General features: G+C 41.4%; 1 protein-coding gene across 11 annotated transcripts in view; it reads left to right on the forward strand.

Annotated features, from left to right (window-relative positions):
- RBFOX1 (RNA binding fox-1 homolog 1) overlaps positions 1 to 5,984 on the forward strand; it is a 1,495,983-nt gene extending 1,489,999 nt beyond the window's left edge. For 5 of the 11 annotated variants that reach the window (XM_037029876.1, XM_037029877.1, XM_037029871.1 and 2 more), the window contains 2 exons: positions 3,785 to 3,860; positions 4,233 to 4,457. In XM_037029876.1, the coding sequence (XP_036885771.1) occupies positions 3,785 to 3,860; positions 4,233 to 4,380 (224 nt within the window). In that variant the 3' untranslated portion in view covers positions 4,381 to 4,457. Of the gene's footprint in view, positions 1 to 3,784; positions 3,861 to 4,232; positions 4,458 to 5,396 lie in introns of those variants that run through there. The other 6 variants (XM_037029874.1, XM_037029873.1, XM_037029880.1 and 3 more) reach the window with 3 other exon arrangements.
- Positions 5,985 to 19,007: the final 13,023 nt, after the last annotated feature.

Here is a 19,007-nt window from a genome sequence, read left to right on the forward strand (position 1 = left end):
ACAGATTCAGCCCCAGCCTCAATGGGGTTGGCATTCCTGGAAGCGGAACAGGTAAATCAGGAAGAGGAGTAAGTAAGCAAAATCAAGAGAGATTTACTGCATTACATGAAGGGTGAGGAGGGGATGGGAAATTGTGCTTGAGAAAGAGTATTCAGGAAAGGAGCCATCACTTTGGGTAGGTAACATTTGATCTGAGACATAAAGAAGGCAAGGAAGCAATTCAGATGGAGTATGAACAAGTGCCAAAGCCCTAAGAAGAGAACGAATTTGCTTGTGTCCACAGAGTACTGAAGAACCCAGTGTGGAGCCCAGTAAACAAGGAGTAGAGGGGTATGTAAGAGGACAAGAAAGGGACAGGGGTGATTCATGCAAGTTTGGACTTTTTTCTAAAATCAATGGAAAACTATTGCAGCATTTTAAACAAAGAAGGGATATAACTAGATTTATATAGATTTATATTTAACTAGGTAGATGGGTGAAAAGATAGCTTTGATAGAGATAGATAGATTAGGTAGATAGACTTGATAGAAATAGATAGATAGATAGATAGATAAAAGATAGATTTAATAGATATAAATATAAATGGCTGGTGGTTTAAAGAAACAGAAGTAGAACCAAAGAGATGAGAGTTGACTTCAGGCTGTTGTTGATTTGGTTCTATTGGTTGGTGATATTAGGATAGTGGTAGTATGAATTGAGTGAGGTGGACACATGTAAGAATTGATCTGTAATTTCTGATGGATGGGATGTGGGGAAACAGAGGGCATCATGACCTGATGGCACTGTTGTCCACTTTGGCCAAGGATGGGTGTTGTGAAAGGTCACTCATAACATGGCAGTCATAACACGTTTTCCTATCACTCCTCTGAGGTCGCTGGGAATCACTCTTCTTCCTTCAGGCAATGCTTAGCCAGCTCTGAGGACGTGAGGTCACTGACCTTCCTGGCATATCTGTTGCAAGACTAATGCTGGAGTCCACATCTCCCTTAATGACCTTGTGTCTAAATTGGAGTGTCACACAAGGGCGTGTTCAGAAATTTGCATTTGAAAAGAAGCTTTCTTGCTTTCAGTTTGAGCTGACATGGTCCCTTTTCCTCTGTGGAAATGAAATTTATTAATCATAATAAAACCATCGGATTCTGAAGGTAGAGGTCACCCTGAGGAGAAGAGGAGCCTGCTCATTTATGAGGAATAGTGGAGCGCTGCTGTATTTTAATTCTGCCGTGGAAGAAAATGTTGCCAAATTGTTACCTTGGGCTTTCCACAAAGGTTGAAGCTCTGCCCAGTGTTATAAACAAATAAGAATTTACAATTAAAGTATGGGGAGGAGAAGGTGGGAGCTAAGTTTTCCTGGAGTACATTCAGGCTACCAATATGTTGCCTCCCCAAAAGAGAAAATTTTGCCATAGTAAAACTATTCCCCAAATTAAAATTTAAAAAGTAATTGCTCTAAATTTGCATCTTCACCCTCCTTTTGAAGGAACACCATGCTGTGGCATCACTTAGTACATTTCCAAGGGTTTCCAGTTTTTGTAGTTTATGTCTTGTTCATACAGTGAGCTTTGCCCAGTGAAAATGCATAAAAAATAATACTATTAACAGTGCTTTCCCCTCTAGACTATTAACTTTGCTTTCTCATAAAATAAAAGTCAATGATAAAGTTGTATCCCATGTTCTTTTACACCTATTAATATCTATTTCTAATTTTATGTGGATCGAGGCCCAGGTTTCATGAGTGACCTCCCTGAATAAGTGATTTCTTCAAAAAAGTTATCATTGCTCTTCTTTTAACACACCCTCTGTCTTGGACTTCCATCTGTTTTTCATTCCAGAGAGCAGGAGAATCTTTGAAGGGCATTTTTGATGATCCAACAGGCTAGAGAGTATCCCAAGGAAGGAAATGCAAGGGGGAGGGTTGACTGTTTCACAAGAGATTCCCCCCAGAAAAGAAATATCCATTCATGTCACTGCTTTTGAGGATCAAGAGAACACACTGCATTGAAGCCAAAAGCTTCATCTGGATTATTTGAGCTCAGTGCCCTTTGAAACAGGCAAAGAGAGTGTGGGAATAAGACCTGTCTAATGAGAACTGGTAGAATCACTTTTTACTTCCATGTGGAGCCCACCTCAGAGCCTGTTAGAAGCTTCTTCACCCAGCTTCTTCCCACCTTTCCAGGCTCTATGGTATAAGCAGTAATGTCACACCCATCTAGTACATTCTTATCCATCGGCTATGAGCAAGAAGATTGGAAGCAAAATGGAGAAAAGATAAGGAAGGGGAGGAATAAAAGGCATGCAAATTAGACTCCAAGAGATGGGAGGTAGCTTAAGGTTGATTGTAGTTGATACTACAGACAAACCGTTTCTTCCTGCCTTGTTCCTTCATTATTTAAAGGGAAGTCGAAGAATAAAAAGGTATTGATAATCCATATACTTCCCATTTAGTGGCTAGTACACCCATTCCCCAGCTGCTGTAGGTATTGGTTGCTCCTGTGCTCAGCCATTCCGTTTTTCAGGGAATTACTCTCTGCCCAAGAAAGCCACTTGAACTCAGAAGCTATCCTGCACCCCTCAAAAAAGCACACCTAAGGCTTAACTGAAATGAGCATTAAAAAACCCCACCATTTACCTCCAGGTGGGAATTAAGTCTAGGTTACAACTCATGGGATCAGGTCAGAGCTAGTCTCTAGCTCAGACCATTTCTATTTATCCCTTGCTCTGGAACTGCCTGCCTCCTTCTCCTTCCCCTTCTTCATATGCACAGGAATCTCTATTTCAGACTCTGCTTCCAGGAACCCCATTTAAGATTGTGTCTCAACTTTGATCCTTACTGAAAGAGCAGTATTCAAACTACTTTCGAGAAGATACCTGCAAGGTCGCTTAAGTAAGGGTACATGCCTCCATGGAAAGAGCATTCCAGTTGCTCTGATAAATTTAAAAATCAGCTCCATCTCAGTCTAGTTCTTTGACCTTGAGCAAATGACTTAACTTCTCCAAACCCTAATTTCTGATCTGTGGCATCGTTCAGTCTCAGACACTTAGTAGCCACTGAATGCAACAGGCTTCCATCCCTTCATTTTTATTGTGAAACCTGAACCGGAAGTCATGGCAGTGGAGTGAGGTGGATGGTAAAGAGACAGAAAAACTCAAATATAAGGAAATGTCATTAAGAAATAGTGTTTGAAACTTGGCCAGAGATTGATAAGACAGAGGTTCTGGAGTGATAGGGTTGAAAGCAAATCAGCTCTAATTCCTCAGTATGGTGGGGGTGAGGGTTCCTGCAAACCCTTCAAGGATGCTTCAGTTTGAATGCATTTTCTCTGTACATTCTAAGATATTGGACCCTAACTGCATAGACTTGGTCACTTCCCTGTTTTTGGCCCACCTGTCTCATCTGATTAGTGACAACTAAATTAGGGGAAAAGGACTCTCTTGAATGTTAAGATGTCTTCTCGGGATACTGGGCTTCTTAAAAACATTTTTTTTCAAGTTTTTTTTCTTTCTTTCTTTTTTCCTTTGCCTGCCTCAGTCTCTAAGATAGCTACATGAGCAGTTACAAAAGGTCTTATGAGAGAAAGGATATTTCCAGCCATGTTAAATGGACAAAAGAATGTGCAACACACAGGTGGACTTTTTCATGTTATGTGAAGATTGGAATATGTTTCTTATTTATGAGGATGAATAGGGCCCTTCCACACTGTCTTGGTATTTGCATTTTGTGGTTGTTATTATTAGTTTGTAAGCACATATTATGGATTAATCTTCACCTCTGTTTTCCTTTCAGTTACGGACGAGTTTATGCTGCCGACCCCTACCACCACACACTTGCTCCAGCCCCCACCTACGGCGTTGGTGCCATGGTGAGTACCAACTCCACCTCTTCCTCACTTCTTCCTGCCTCCCTTCCCTTCCCCAGCTGGGACCTTCATATGGGTTGACTGTTGACGTCCTCTCACTTTCTCTTAATTGAATTTGTCTCTTGTGCTAATCTAACAGCAGCTAAAATGCCACATTAATCCTCCCAGTAAACTTGATAAATGTCTTAATTTCTTGGCAATGTAGTGCATGTAAGTTATTATATTTCTAATTTTGCAAGTCTCACCTAGCAGAGCACTTACCTTAATGGAATAATTAGTCATTTTGATAATTAAATCCATCACTAACAGAATGCAGTGTCAATGCAGAACTTTTTTTTTTCTTTTTTTTCCCTCCCTTGCTGCTCATTCACATAGCCCCAAGGTTCCAGCCCCAGCACAGACTTCAGAGGAGCTAAGCTGCACACTTCCAGGCCTCTGCTGTCAGGCAGCTGAGAATCTGACTGCCTCTCCTCCCCTATTACAATTCATGTTTAAAGTCATAGTCGCCCAGGAAAGAAAATAGAGAGGGGCACACTTTGTGTGTGTGCCTAGTACATAAGGAATTAGGAGGAATCAGCTGGGTTTGGGGTTGTCTTTTGATTTGCGGGGGTTTGGATTTTTGTTTGGGGGGTGGGGGGAGGGCAAAAAGGGGAGGTGTGGGTGGGTGAATTTGCCTGTACTTGTTCAAACTTCTATGCACTAAAATTCTTGAGTACAGTAAGACGTGCCCATCACGTGAGAGCGTATGCAATCATTACAAAGCTTTTGGCATGCAGCTTTCTGCTTGGGATCAAGAATATCAGTCCTTATCCTAAAGCTCAATCCCCATAGGCATTCATTTGAATTGCCAAAACTTTTAGAAAAACGAAATAAGTTAAGTGCCACCTCGTAGCTGTCTAAAGCCATGGGCAAACAATTCGCAGGAGCGTGGTCGTGGAAATTCGGCCACGATCTGGGAACCATATTCTTTTGCACAAGCTCAGTTACATCAAGCAATTCATCTGTACAACTCCCCTCTTAAGAGCAAATCCTATACAACTCATTGAGCCAAGTCAAGTAAGAAGCTGATTTAAATTTTCCTCCTGATTTTGCATTCAACAACCTCTGCTTCAACACCTAGTCCCCTTGAGTTACATGTTGGAAAGGAGAGTTGAATTACTCCATTCAATCAGTCATCTACATTCAACCTCTTGAGTGTAGATTGAGCTTTTCCCGATGGAACATAGTGTTAATGAATCAAACAAGCAAACAGGCTGAGACAGTGCACATCCTTCAGTGGTCCAGTTTGTATCAGAGTCCTTTTAGCTGCCAGGACTGGCTGACAGAATTTGATTTTACTGGGGGTTTCTGTATAAGGAGCTTTTGGGGGAGGTCAGGACTGGCCCTATCTCTAGTTCAAGAATGATCTGGGATGGGTAGGGGGTGCCTCCATTTTGGTTGATTTCAAGTGTCTATTTTTCACATTAGTCTTTTTTTGATGATCCACGTGTTGCAAAAGGAAAATGTAAAAAACACACCCCTCAAATTGCTTTGTTTCAGAATGCTTTTGCACCCTTGACTGATGCCAAGACTAGGAGCCATGCTGATGATGTGGGTCTCGTTCTTTCTTCATTGCAGGCTAGTATATACCGAGGGGGATACAACCGTTTTGCTCCATACTAAATGACAAATGACAAAACCATAAAAACCTTCCAATGTGGGGAGAAAGGAAGCTTTCCGAGGCCTGGGTATTGCAATACATGCAGTAGTGCATCATTTTAGCAACTCTAAAAACTAAAAAGAGGAAAAAAATTACATTTTTTATCTTATACCTCAGATATTTTGTTCTGTGTATTTTAATATTGTGGGTCTTTAATTTCTGAAGGTTCCGTAGTTTGGTTGCTGGCTGTAGGAGGTTTTTGGTTTTTTTTTTTTTTGTGGTTGATCTAGAGAGATGCTAGCTATGAATAAAAACTGGTTTAGGGCCATATCCAGAGTGCTTTATCATGTAAATGAATTATATATGCTGAATATTAAGCTACTGGGGTTATCAGCTGTTCGGGAAGAGTGTAAGTGACTACAGAAGTCATTTTTTCTGCATCTGCATTATTTTATTTTATGAAAGGGGAAGGGTGGGAGGGACTTAGGGGGTTGGGACTGGGGTTGACTAAACGAAAAAAAAATAGTAACTGATGAATCTAAACGACCCACTGCACCAACGATCATATAGCAACGGTTCTAAGTTACTCATTGTCAGTTCAGGCCAAAGGTTATGCTGTTAAGGGGGTGCTTCTAGCAGCCCTTGTGCATCCAAGTTGAATGAAGCTGTGCAAACCCACCCTTTAAACCATTCTCCCAGCAGTATTCAGCTTCTTAACCAGCCGCTAGTTATTTAGGTAAAAACTGCTAGTTAGGCCATCAACAAGCATTCTTTTTATATTTCTTCCAGTATAATAAATTATTGATATCATTGCTGACTTTTATATTATGGGAGGGAAAAATAACATTAATAAAAAGGTGATAAAAAGCACTGTTTCTATTTTTTTCTTTTTTTCCAAAAAAAGAAAGTAATAAAAACTTAAATTCTTTGTACCAGTTAAAAAAATGTATAAAATTTACATCTGTGCAGTGGAGTTGTTAAGTTCTAGAAACAGTCTATGAAGCTTTAGTTTTAGCCTAGTAGAACAACTGTTAGAGACAGACGTATAATTTTTATGGAATTACATGATAATCATATTTGGATTTATAGAAGCATTTTACAAGTATTGCAATCATTGAGTAGAGATAATCACGGTATTTTCATCAGCTTGGTACTTTTTGAAACATGACTGTATTATGTGAGCAACCTGCAATTTTTCAGTACGTGAGAGCCTGCCCCACCATTCCTCTTGGTCCCCAGGGATTATCTCAAATCAGTACCTTTAGTTCTGTCTCCAAGGCCCAGGACATTTGTCAGAAGGAAGCAAAAAAGTAGGTCTACCCTCTTTCTCCCCAAAGAACGGAGTACCCCCACCTCTGAAGCAGGGCCAGAGGGACACGGCCGAAAAATTGCAGTTTGTCTGAATTACTTCTGTTTGAACTCCTTCCATGTTGTCCTGTTTACAAGTTAACCTAAGTTGGGGTATCTGTCACGGGTCTTCCTGTTTTTGTATTTAAATTCAACAAACAGCAGCAAGCTGTCCCCAGTAGTTCTGCTGCCCTAGTTAAATCTTCATGTGTACAGTGCAGGCCCTCTGGCAAGCACTTTAGTAAGTTATCAACTCACCGCTGTGAACCTGCCAATCCGCTGTAACAACTCTGCTTTCAAACAAAACCAAACAAAACTTAAAAAAAAAGTGTTTGTGATCCAGCATTCTTGTCATCCTATGTGCATGCAGTAAGATCGGTTGGATATTAAACCATCAATAAAGTTTCACAAGATTTGAAAACCAAGTTTCTGTAGCTTCGATATCTAAGGCAGATGACCGTTATCTTGAGATGAGAGAAAGGGGGAAACTGCTTAGCAGCCCAAAGCATATACAATGTTCTTTTCCACAGACTTCTTTGGGTAGGGGAGGGAAGGGGCAAAGGGGTGTTTTATAGCATCACTAAGACGTTCTCATTCCCCCCACCTGGGAAACAATGTGATGACAATGGATGCCTGGTGGATGTTTTTAAAAACAACAATTTAGTAAAAAGCTACGGCATCCTACCCTGGAGGGGAGAAAGATCAAAGAGCAGGGGGCTAGGGAGAATAAACAGATTTCTCTTAATCGCCTCAAATTTCACAATTCAGAATTTGCATTGTATTTGGAATCACAAACATAGAATTCTTACTGTGTTGGTTCAAGTAAAATTAATTTGCAGTTTTGATTTTCATCGATGAGCTGTACTTTTTCCCCATGATTGTATGTAGTTTTAATAAAATCATTTAGAGCAAGTGGGTGCCAACTGATGTTGCAGAATCTTTTGTCTAGGCACTCCTCCAAGATGCCAACAAGTCATTTTAAAATGTATGTCAGAGATGTAAACAAACATTTTGGATTTTTTAAAACAGTATTTATTTGGAATGTTTTCATTTATCTAAATAACTATTGCTATTATGAATTATGAAAAAAGATTAATATCATGTGTGGCATATAGTGACTTCTTAAGACACACATCATGCAATCTGCAAACCCAGAAAATGTGTATATCTGTCTTTAGAAATTAGTGTTTATATCACTTACAGTGGTTTGTGAATAAAGAAAACTGGTTTGTAATATCAAAAAATAAAAGCTTAGTCTGAAAAGGTACCTGTGAGTCGGTGTTCTGAGTCCTTTGGCTTCTGTGTGTTTCCTTCAAGGCTACATTTCTTATCCACACATGTGGCTGTACTTGTGTCCATCAGGGGATGTGGTGTGGGGCTGCCCAGGTGAGCAGTAGGCGGCCATAGCCACTGGTGGTGCCTTCTGGGGGGTGCACTGGCTGTTTGGCACACCAGGCTATTCCTCGGCATGGAAATGTCAGTCTTTGGATCAACAATCAAAACAAATTGTGCATTTCAATGAAACATCTGTTCTGGTGATTAATTCAACATTGGTGGAGGGAAAGCTTGTATGATGAAGATGAAAAAATAGTAAGTGCTAGGTTTACCTTTATTGAGTGCTTAGTACGAGCCAAGAATCCAGCTCAGGTTCTTGTATTCCTTATTTCATTTAATGATCTAATACTCCCAGCAGGACTGAGTTATCTACCTCATTTAGTTATCTTAATAGTATCTTACACTTATCTCATTCAATTATCTTGATACTCATAACAAGTTGGTAACACATATAAAGGTTTTAAAAATGTGGGATCTCGAAGCAGATGTTGTGAGTTTGAATCCTGATTCTGACACTTGCTAGCTGCAACCCAGGGCAAGTTAAACCAAAGTTCTGTGCCTTTGCTTTTTCATCCATAAATCAGGATGTTAGTAATACATGCCTCTTAATATTGCTGTGTAGAATAAATAAAACAATCTGTATGATGAGCTCGCAGTGTACTTCATAGTTTTTTTTAAAGACTTTATTTGTTTTTAGAGAGAGGGAAAGGGAGCAGAAAGAGAGGGACAGAAACATCAATGATGTGTGAGAGAAACACGGATTGACTGCCACTCGCGCACTCCCAACTGAGGGTATGGCCCTCAACCCAGCATGTACCCTGACCGGGAGTTGAACCAGCGACCTTTCAGTTCGCAGGCTGGCACCCAGTCCACTGAGCCACACCAGCCAGATCTGAACTTCGTAATGTGTAAGCTACTCTTATCTACAGTGAGGAAACTGAGGCACAAAGAAATTAAGCTACCCGAGATCACACACCAAGCAAGTGGCAGGGCCAGAATTCCAAAACAGGCATCCTTTGCTGTTGGAAAATATTCTCTCCTGGCTCAACGAGAACTTTTAGCTTTCAACTTCAGAAAGGAGAGAAAGGTCTTACTCTGAGTGCCACACACAGCTGTACAATGCAGACTGTCTTAATAGCAATTATTACACCATGTCAAGTACATTTAATGGTCCCTCCTCTGTAAACTCCTTATAGTATAGTGAACTATGAGGATTGCAGTGAACTTCCATTGCCCATGTCAGTTGATCCTTAAAGACAGCATTGCCCTCATTTTATAAAGGAAGATGAGAAGAATTAATAGGTCATGTGATTTGCCTAAAGTCATTTCCAGCAACTTGTTGGAAGCAAGTGAGGATCTGTCTGAGCCAGGAGCTTGTGCCCTCTTCCCCAAATTCTGCTCTTTTGTTTGTGGTGGTGGCGATGATGGTGGTGGTGATGTTGAACCTGGGCTTCTAGTGCTGTCCTTAAAAAATATGTTAATTAAAACAAAAAAGTCACTAGCTTTATCCTGGCATATGGCAAGGAGGGAGATAATTATCTCCCTAAAATGCTGGTTTATAATTGAGCCCTTACCCTGTCTAATTATGAGGATGGAAGCACAGATTTAAAAAGCAGTAGTTTACATTAGACTTTCCAAAACCAGGCTCTGCTCTAAAATGAAGATAAGGATACAGATTTTATGTAAAATGTAAAGTAAATAAAAATGGTGGCAGAAGTGAAAGGGATTCTTAAAAGGCTCTACCCACAAATGCAAATGCTTGTCACCTGCAATGTGGACAGAGGTGAGCAAATAAGCCCAAAGGAACCCCATATGCGATGTGCATGCTTTGTGCATAAATAGAGGCTGTTATTTGTTTTTCCATGGGCAATGCCCAGGAGGTAGAACCTCATCCCACCTGTAATTTTTTCTTAAAACAATATTTTAATTAAACAGTGAAACCTCCATGTTAAAAAAAATAAAACAGTACAGGTGCAATTTAGTGGCTTAGACAACCATCTCAGTCCCATCCCATTTCCTCCTGAACATCCTGAGGTCCCTGATAACATATGATGACATCTGAAGGCTGTTTCTACTTTCTGGAAAGTAGCCACTTTTTATGTAAAGGAAGCTCTGGTGAGCACTCTATTCTTCCAAGAAAGCACACAGCACACAAACATGTACACATACACTTATACCCACTACATGCATGCACACATGCACACACAGCAAAAGCCCTTTACTGCTGTGATCCTGTTACTCTGATGTTCGATCCTCCTTTAAAACCATGTGAGGAACTTGTTGAGAAAGCCCCTGGGCCCCATCTGCTTTTGGCACTACCAAGGCTGAGGACCATCATTATTTGGGAGGGGCCACCTTCCAGAGAACTTCCTGATGGTGCTCTTGTTTGATTCTCCCTGTAAGTTGGAGTCTTGTAATGTCAGGAGAATGAATCAACATGTATGTGCAGGTGTGTACAGGTGTGTACATATATATAAGTACCTACCTACACGTACCTCTATATATCAATGCACATTCTCAGCCTTGCTCAGGACAACCTAATTTTTTCGCCAATAAAGTTAACAATTAGGGCTGAAATAATATTCTCACACGAGAAAAAATAAAATAGTCATTTTGTGAGAAAACATAAAAAGGCTGTTTTTTTATTCACTATTGGACAATATGTGTGTCCATACACCCGCGCGCACACACACACACTACATATTTGGGAGATTTGTATGTAAAGTCACTAGCTGTAGTTTTCTAAAGGATATGAAATTCTCATTGTTCAGTTGCTGAGGATTCCATTTAATGTTTGATATTGGACCAAAGGCCAGTCTATCATGTAATGCAAAGCAGAGTCCTCCAACTCATGAGTAAAATCAGGGTTTCCCATTGCCCTTATCTGAAGTCCTAAGAGACGTCGATTTTGGGTTGAACAGGAGTGCCTGACCCCTTGGTCCTTTTGAAGAGCCTCCTGATAGAGTCCAGTCTTATGCCATGTGCTATGTACTCATCGCCCTGCTGGGAAATTGGGGGTGGGCCACTAAAAGGTGTCTCTGTCTCTGTAGCCTACATAATCAGGGTGATTTGATTACAGATCTCTGGGTTGTTTGGGGAATTTATCCACAATCTCACAGGGGAAATATTTTGGGGGTGGTAAGGTGGTATTATGAAGAAAACACCTAAGATTCCTTTAATACTAACAATGTCATTTTCCAAGGGGAACCAACATTGTAGCTTGTACTGAGAATAAAAGAATAAAACTAGCTAACATTGTTTAAATACAAATTCAGGCACTTTACAAAACACATACTTAATTTATTCACTCACATACACACAACTACATATATATATATAGACATATGTAAGACAGTCATCTTGAAAGTCTCTTAGCCTTTGTACTTCAATTATTTCACCTACAAAATGTAGATGATAGTAGTACCTATTTCATAAGGTTCCTGTGAGAATAAGATGTGTTAAAACATGTAAAGCACTTTGCCTGACATAGAGCATTTTTATTTTAAATCGTTTCTGTATCTGTCTGTAAAATTTAGATGAAACCATATACATTTTAGAGATTCAGATAACATATATTTCTTATCTCTGATACATTACATAACATGATGGTACATACAGATCTATACCATTGTGTACAACTAAAATAAATCTCTTTGTATACACACATGGACACCAAATGCTTTTTAACATACAATATTTTTATTTTTATGCCTTGGCATAACTACTCATAAATATATATGCCAATTCTTGTAAAACACTTAGATAACAACAGAGTAAGCAATCAGCATGTGGGACTTATTATTATTATTATTATCATCTCATTTAATTCTTGCAAACTGGCAAGCTAGGTACTATCATTACCCAGTCTACCCACAAGGAAGCAGAAATGTCAGCAAGCCTGGTGACAAGCCCCAGGCACATGACTCCAAGGGGTAGAACTGAGTCGTGGTCACCGGCGGCCTGACGGCAAAGTTCTGACTGCTACGCACTATGCAGTGCTTTACATACAGCTTGGCACTTAATCTTCGTGGCAGCCCAGGTAAGTACTTTGCCCCCATCACAAAGTGTATAAGCAATGGAACTAAGAGCCAACTCCAGTATTCCTGGCTTTATTACATACTCCCCTTGAAAGTCCAGCTTTAACAACTGCTCAGCGAGTGCTTGTTTAGAAGGTGGGCTATCAGGAGGTCCCCAGTGTCCACCTCTGACAATGCAGACCACTCCAGCGTTATCATTCCTCAGGACATGGAGCAGTGGCCTGTGGCTTTGACGCTCAAGCTCTGTTACTGAAACTGACAGATGCCGCATTACCTGAATAAGGCTAAAAGTCAGTGAGAGCAAGAGAATTCCCCAGGCTCAAAATGAGAACAACAAACAAGCATTTCAAGACAGAAGATAGAAGAACGGAGACCTAAAAAGTAGGATAATGTTGGTGCTGTTGGCAGGTAGCTATTGGGAGGCAGCAGAATGCAAATTGGCAGCTCATCAGCATGGAGACTGTAGCAAACCTTGCAAGGAGAGTTAAGTAACAATAACCAAAAAAAAAACCACATCAAAACGAAACAAACAAACAAAAAAAACAACCAGAAAACACTGCCTAAAAGCGGGCAGCAATAACTGCAAACGAAACCCTCATGCTCACATCTAGAAAGTCAAAGCTTCTGCAAGCACATCAGAAACTTGTCTGGAACTGAAAAACAGGTCAGTCACTGCATGCAGCTTGCCTTTTATCTCCCCCAAACAGTACCAGGCCTAGAGGCTGAAAGTCATTACTAAGTAGGATTCAACACCATGGAAACTGCTACTCAGCTGGACAGCACTGTCAGCATCCTGGGTGCAGCTGCTTTCTCCTTGGTGAGTTTCTAAACTACATGACTGGGTGATGTATTGTTCTGATTGTTCCCACTTTTTTCCAAAGCCCTGTTCTGCCCTTCTTACCCTAAGGACCGTGTATGTGTGTGTGTGCGCACATTTGAGAGAGAGAAGAATATGCTTTTCAGGAAAAGGAGTTAAGAAGAAAAAAAAACAGAAAACTTTCAATGTCATTTACAACATTCTGATACAGAAATCAAAATTGTTTACATCTTGCATTGTAGAAGAAAACAAAAAATGCTCCTCTCTATCATTTTTTCATCACCTAAAAACAAAACAGAATAACTTGCCCAGGCTGATACTGTTATTTCCATTAAGCCATCAAAGACTTGGACTGGCAGTAGCTAGAATGAAAAAACAGCAAAATTCAGTGGTTAGATGTCTTTCCCTCTTTTTAAAAACGTTCTAGATGAACCTGAGTTTCAATCCCATCTCTGCCATCTTCTATTGTGTTCCCAGCTGTGTAACCTTAGGCAACTTAATTAGCCTCTCTGGGGCTTGCTTTTCAAGTGGGCTAAATGACCCCCATTGGGTCTCGCTGAGAATTAAATGAGATTGTGTAGCACGGAGGGAATTAGTTTCAGAAAAGTCACTCACCTTCCACTTGGGGACAAAAATGAAGCCTCATGTTAAAAAGTGAGACATTGGATATTTTAATAGAAGTTGGGAGTTCCAGGTGAGGTTGGATTTGGAAAACTGGGGAGGACACTCCACTATTGAAACTGATCTTGAACATCTTCATGGCTCTTTGATGTCTGTGTGGGCTCCAAAGCAGTCCCCACCCCTACCCAGGGAATAACCTGGGTAGGCTCTGCTTTGGGTTTGCAGGCCCATGTAATTGTATCCCCAAGAGCACAGCAACACTGACAGCATTAGGGCCAGCCCACCCCACGTTTGAATCTCAGCACCACCAGTTGGTTCTGGAACAAGGCATTTAACTACACAAAGCCCCACGTCCTTGGTAGTAAAATAGAGAGTAATAATTTATCTACCACCTGGAAGTGTAGTTGTGAGAGGTAGTGAGAAAATGCACAAAAACTGCCCCGAACAGAAAAGGTAAGCTCTCCTTGCCCCTTCATTAGCCTCGAGATATTTTTTGTCTGGAAAATTCTGTCACTTCCTGGTTTAGAGGATTTAAAATAAAACAAAATGCCACAAAAAAAACAACCAAACACAAACTTTTATAACTCCACAAGACCCACTCTTCTCCTGACAGACACAGGGAGATAGTGTTATAGAACAGAGGTCTAAGGGGGGCAACAGAGGTCCCACCCAGGGATGCCAAAAACTGTTGCAGCACAGATACACCAGGGACCAGACTCCAGAGGATGGTATACTAATACTGTCCAGACCACCTACTGGGCCCCATCGTCTGTCACCAATGGGAAAGACATCTCTCAACGCCAGAGATTTGTGAAAAGGAAAGGAAATGCTTATTTAATGCTATACAGACCTAATGTAGTAACCTCATGTCTTCATTAAAATATCAAAGTCCTTTAGGTATCCACCTATGCACACAGTGCTCCCTTCTCCCTCTGTTCTAATTCAGGAAAAGATCACACCTCCGTGTTTCCAGGCTGCTGGCACCATCAGCTATGTCACTGTCCAGGCAGGATCTCCAATTAATCCAAAGTCACGCAGCACCTTCTCAGGGTCCACTGGCAAGAGTTCTTTGCACCCATTTTTCCAGGCAAAGTCTCTTCTGTTTCTCAGGCCACACAGCCAAAGGGAGGACCACAGAGCCACGTGGGCCTCTTCTACCAAAGCTGCAGGAGTCTGCACTCCACCAAAAGCACATGGCTTTCTTCACCTGGCTAAAGAGGTCCCCATTCTGGCAAAGCCACGTGGTTCTCCTTCACCTGGCCAAGAGGGGGTGCTCACTCTGCTAAAACCGCATGGCTCTCTCTGCTAAAGCTACATGGTGATTCTCTCTCACATGGCTGTGGGAGTCCCCATTCTGGTCAAAAGCGCATGGTTCTCCTCTTCACCTGGGCAAGAGGGGGTCTTCACTCTGCCCAAAACTGCATGGCTTCCCCTCAATGGCTTCCAGTCTGGGTTTAAATCCCCGCGACAATCTTCCTCTGTACCCCTATTTCCAACTCCTCCCACAATCAGTTGTACCTACCAGTATTTCTATGTTACTGCAAGTTTACTGGGCTGCCATCGTGAGTCTGGGCAGGTAGGGCCCCATGTCCTAGAGCCAATCCTCTCCAAGCTCCCACACAGGTGCTGTAACTCGGGGGACCTGCCCCCTGTTACATCTTAGGGGAGAAGTGACTTCATCCCCCTAGCTCCAAGCCTGGCCACAGCCATTTAACATATCCAAGTGACCCACCAAAGGCTATAGATATGTTAAATGACCATGCCATGAATTAGCTGTAAGGCTGTGGCTGTACAAAACAGCCCTGCATGTTCCTGCCCCATGTGTCCCTTCCTCCAACTCACACCTGGGGGGGGGGGAAGGGGTGAGGACATCTTATACGTCTCTCCAATAATTCCTATACACCTTGAGTCTGGACCCCATTCCAAATCCCTCTTTCGGGGCCCCCTCTTGGCTGCACCCTGTATCAATAGGACATAGGAAGCCATTATGCCACAGAAGGAAAACAATATTCCCAATAAAGCTGGACTCCAAGGACTTATGTGAATATTTGATAAGTTCCAAAATGCCAATAATTCTCTGAGTCCCCTGCCACCAATTTGATTTCTCTCCTGACAGAACAGTGAGTCCCTGCATATCCATGTGGATCTGTGTTAAGATTAGAGAGGGGGAGAATTAATAAAGGAAGCTATCTCACCCTTGGAGTAAGAGGTCACATCTCATCCCTAGACTTTCTACTAGGCTAAAACCACTTTTGTTCATACCCCAGCCCTGACATCTAGATTCCTGGATGTCAGTTCCAGAGGAAAGCAAATATTTTTTTTTACCTCTTCCACATCGTACACCAGGATGCTGTGATTGAGTCCCACATAGGAGTTGCAACTCACCTCCTAATGTATTTACACCTCTATTGTTGGGTCTGTATAGGTTTTTACAATATAGGAGTCAAAATACAATATTCGTGAATTGGGAGAGATCACAGAATTTTTCCCTTGAAAATCTGAAAGGTCGGGGAATAAATATTTAGCCCACATTCTTCCATAGTTAACAGCCAGAGGGAGCTGAGAAATAATTGCCTCCTTAAGGTAGAACAATACAGGGTTCTTCAGTGCTAAAGCCCTGCTCCTTTAATGCCAACCAGCCAGAACTCACCTTGGAGTTGCGTTGAGAGAGCTTCATTCTGGGGCAAGTTTATTGGACGAAGATAATCTAATCCTACTGGCTGAGAGGAAAGGGCGAAATAGTCATGTTGTAGGTGTAGAGTCACGGAAAGATGCCCAACCTGGATGTCTAGAAAATGTAAAAGGTGAGAGAGAGAGAAGAAAAAAGTGAGACAGAGAGAGAGAGAGAAGGAGGAGGAATGGAGGATAGAAGGAAGGAAGGAAGGAAGGAAGGAAGGAAGGAAGGAAGGAAGGAAGGAAGGAAGGAAGGAAGGAAAAGGAAGGAAGGAAGGGAAGGAAAGGAGGAAGGGAAGCGAAAGCTTGAGTCTGGCGCCTTAGACCACTCAGCCATCCTGACAGGCCCAAGAGGAAGGGAGAAAAGAAGGAAGCAGAGGAAGGTAGAAAGGAAAGGAAAGGAAAGGAAAGGAAAGGAAAGGAAAGGAAAGGAAAGGAAAGGAAAGGAAAGGGGAAAGAAAAAAGTAAGATCAGAACACTCTCCACTCTGATTCATAACAAATTCATTTGTTACTTCTTATCTAGTAATCTTTATATGGAGTTATTAAATTTTACATTCTTATTCAATCTTATATTTTTTCATATTTTTTCATATCCTTGCCTTCCCTGGTATGGATTTCCTTATGCTTTAAACTGGCATTGTCCAATAATACAAGGTACATGGGTAATTTTAAATAGTCTAGCAACCTTGTCAAAAAGTAAAAAGAAATAGATGAAATTAACTTAAAGTAATGTATAATAATTACTTTGTTGTATTAATAATTTTAACATATTTTCTTTAACTGAGGTAACTATCATTTAATGGATTATCAATATAAAGTTATATTAAAGAAATGCTTTGCATTCTCTTCTCCATGTGAAATTTTTGGTATATGTTGCAAATTTTATGCTCACAGATCTCACTTTGAGCCAGCCATACATCAAAGGCTTAATAGCCATGTGTGGCTTGTGGCTCCACATTGGACAGCACAGCCTCAGACCATTGACAAACCCTCCTGGCTGCTTTTGCTCCAAATCTCACACTAAGCTGAGCTCCAGGAGTGAGGCCCCAGTAAGTCTGGATGATCCTTTGGGCAAGGTTGCAAAGTCCCCAGCTTTGTCACAGACACCACAAAGCTGGGCCTGGGCGGAGACTCCCTGCATGTCTCAGCAAGGTGAACACTGGCTCACCTGCACTGACCGCTATCCTTCAGGAAGCCAGTCACTTATTTATTTTACTTCTACTCGTTGTCACTGATGCTTAGCTTCTTGACAAATTACCCAGCATATAGCAAGAGCTTGTCTTTGGGGGATTGTCCTGCTAAGTCAGAAAATTCTAAGACCCAGAGGACGCAGACTATGAACTGGAAGGGTGTATCAGAGTGTGATTCGGGAGTAGAGGCTTAGCAACTCTATGCCTCTCCACATCCCAACCCCAGCCCCACCCCAATGGGTAGGAGCCCCATCTCTTTGTTGATTCTTTCATTCATCTCTTCACTCATCCATAATAGCCACTCTCTCTACTCTGCCCCAAATGGAGTGCTGAACACTAGAGACACCAAAATCGGAGTAGCACTATGGTCACAGTGAAACATTGCCAATTTGCCTGATGAACCATCATCATGGGTCCATCCTACACTTGAGTGTTAATTTCTATTGCTGTGAAATAAATCACCATTTTTTTTTTCAGCTTAAAACAGACCTTTGTTATCTCATGATTTGTATGAGTCAGAGGTCTGGATATGAATGAGATGAGACCTCTCCTTAGGATCTCCTGACTGAAGTCAAAGTGCAGCCAATGCTCTGATTCTCACCTTCCAAGTTCACCAAGGTTGTTAACAGAATTTAGGTTTTTGTGGAGGTTGAGCTGAGGTCCCCACTTTCTTAACTAGCTGTCTGGTAGCAATTTCACTCACCCCCTATAAGCAGCCTGTAGTTTCTTTCCAGGTGGTCTGCATAGGATATTTATGAGGTTGATGTTTACCTGCAAAGGGTATGCCTCTTGAAGTTTTTCACTTTCCTTTACAGGTTGCTCTGATTGGGTCAGACCCAACCAAGATCATCTCCCTTTGGATTAACTTAAAGTCCATGGATTAGAAATTTACTCAGGGCAGTGATACCATAGTCGCAGGTCCGTCTCACAGTCAAGGGGAGGGCATCATACACAGCATGTTCACCAGGAGGTAGGAATGCTGGGGACCATCTTAGAATCCTGCTCACCACACTACATCTTGTAAATTGGTTCACTTTTATTGACAATGTAAAAGGCATCACCAGCTTTGTAATAAGAACTCCTTTATCTACCATTCTGACCTTTAAGAGGAGGTTTGCAACTACCAGAAATTGGTGAAGTCAGATTAGAAGCTTGTTTGTTTGTTTTTTTTTTTTGAACAGCAAAGCCTTGGAAGTGACCCCCACACTACAGTGAACTGTCACTGGTTTAGTCTTTCCAGAACTTTCATAATGAATTAGCTGACCTTTAGAAATACAATAAATATGAGCCCTTATGTTAGTTCTCTATTGCCACTTTACAAATTACCCCCAGATTTAGCCTTTTGAAATAACAAATATTTATAATCACACAGTTTTGTTGGTCAGGAATCCAGATACAGTTTAGTAGAGTTTTTTGGCTCGGGGTCTCTCACAAATCCCAGTCTCAGTGCTGCTTGGGGCCACAGTCATCTCAAGGTTTACAAGAGAAA

Source organism: Sturnira hondurensis, unplaced genomic scaffold, assembly GCF_014824575.4.
Source record: "Sturnira hondurensis isolate 20B ecotype Veracruz unplaced genomic scaffold, ASM1482457v3 Scaffold0020579, whole genome shotgun sequence".
Lineage (NCBI taxonomy): Eukaryota > Metazoa > Chordata > Mammalia > Chiroptera > Phyllostomidae > Sturnira > Sturnira hondurensis.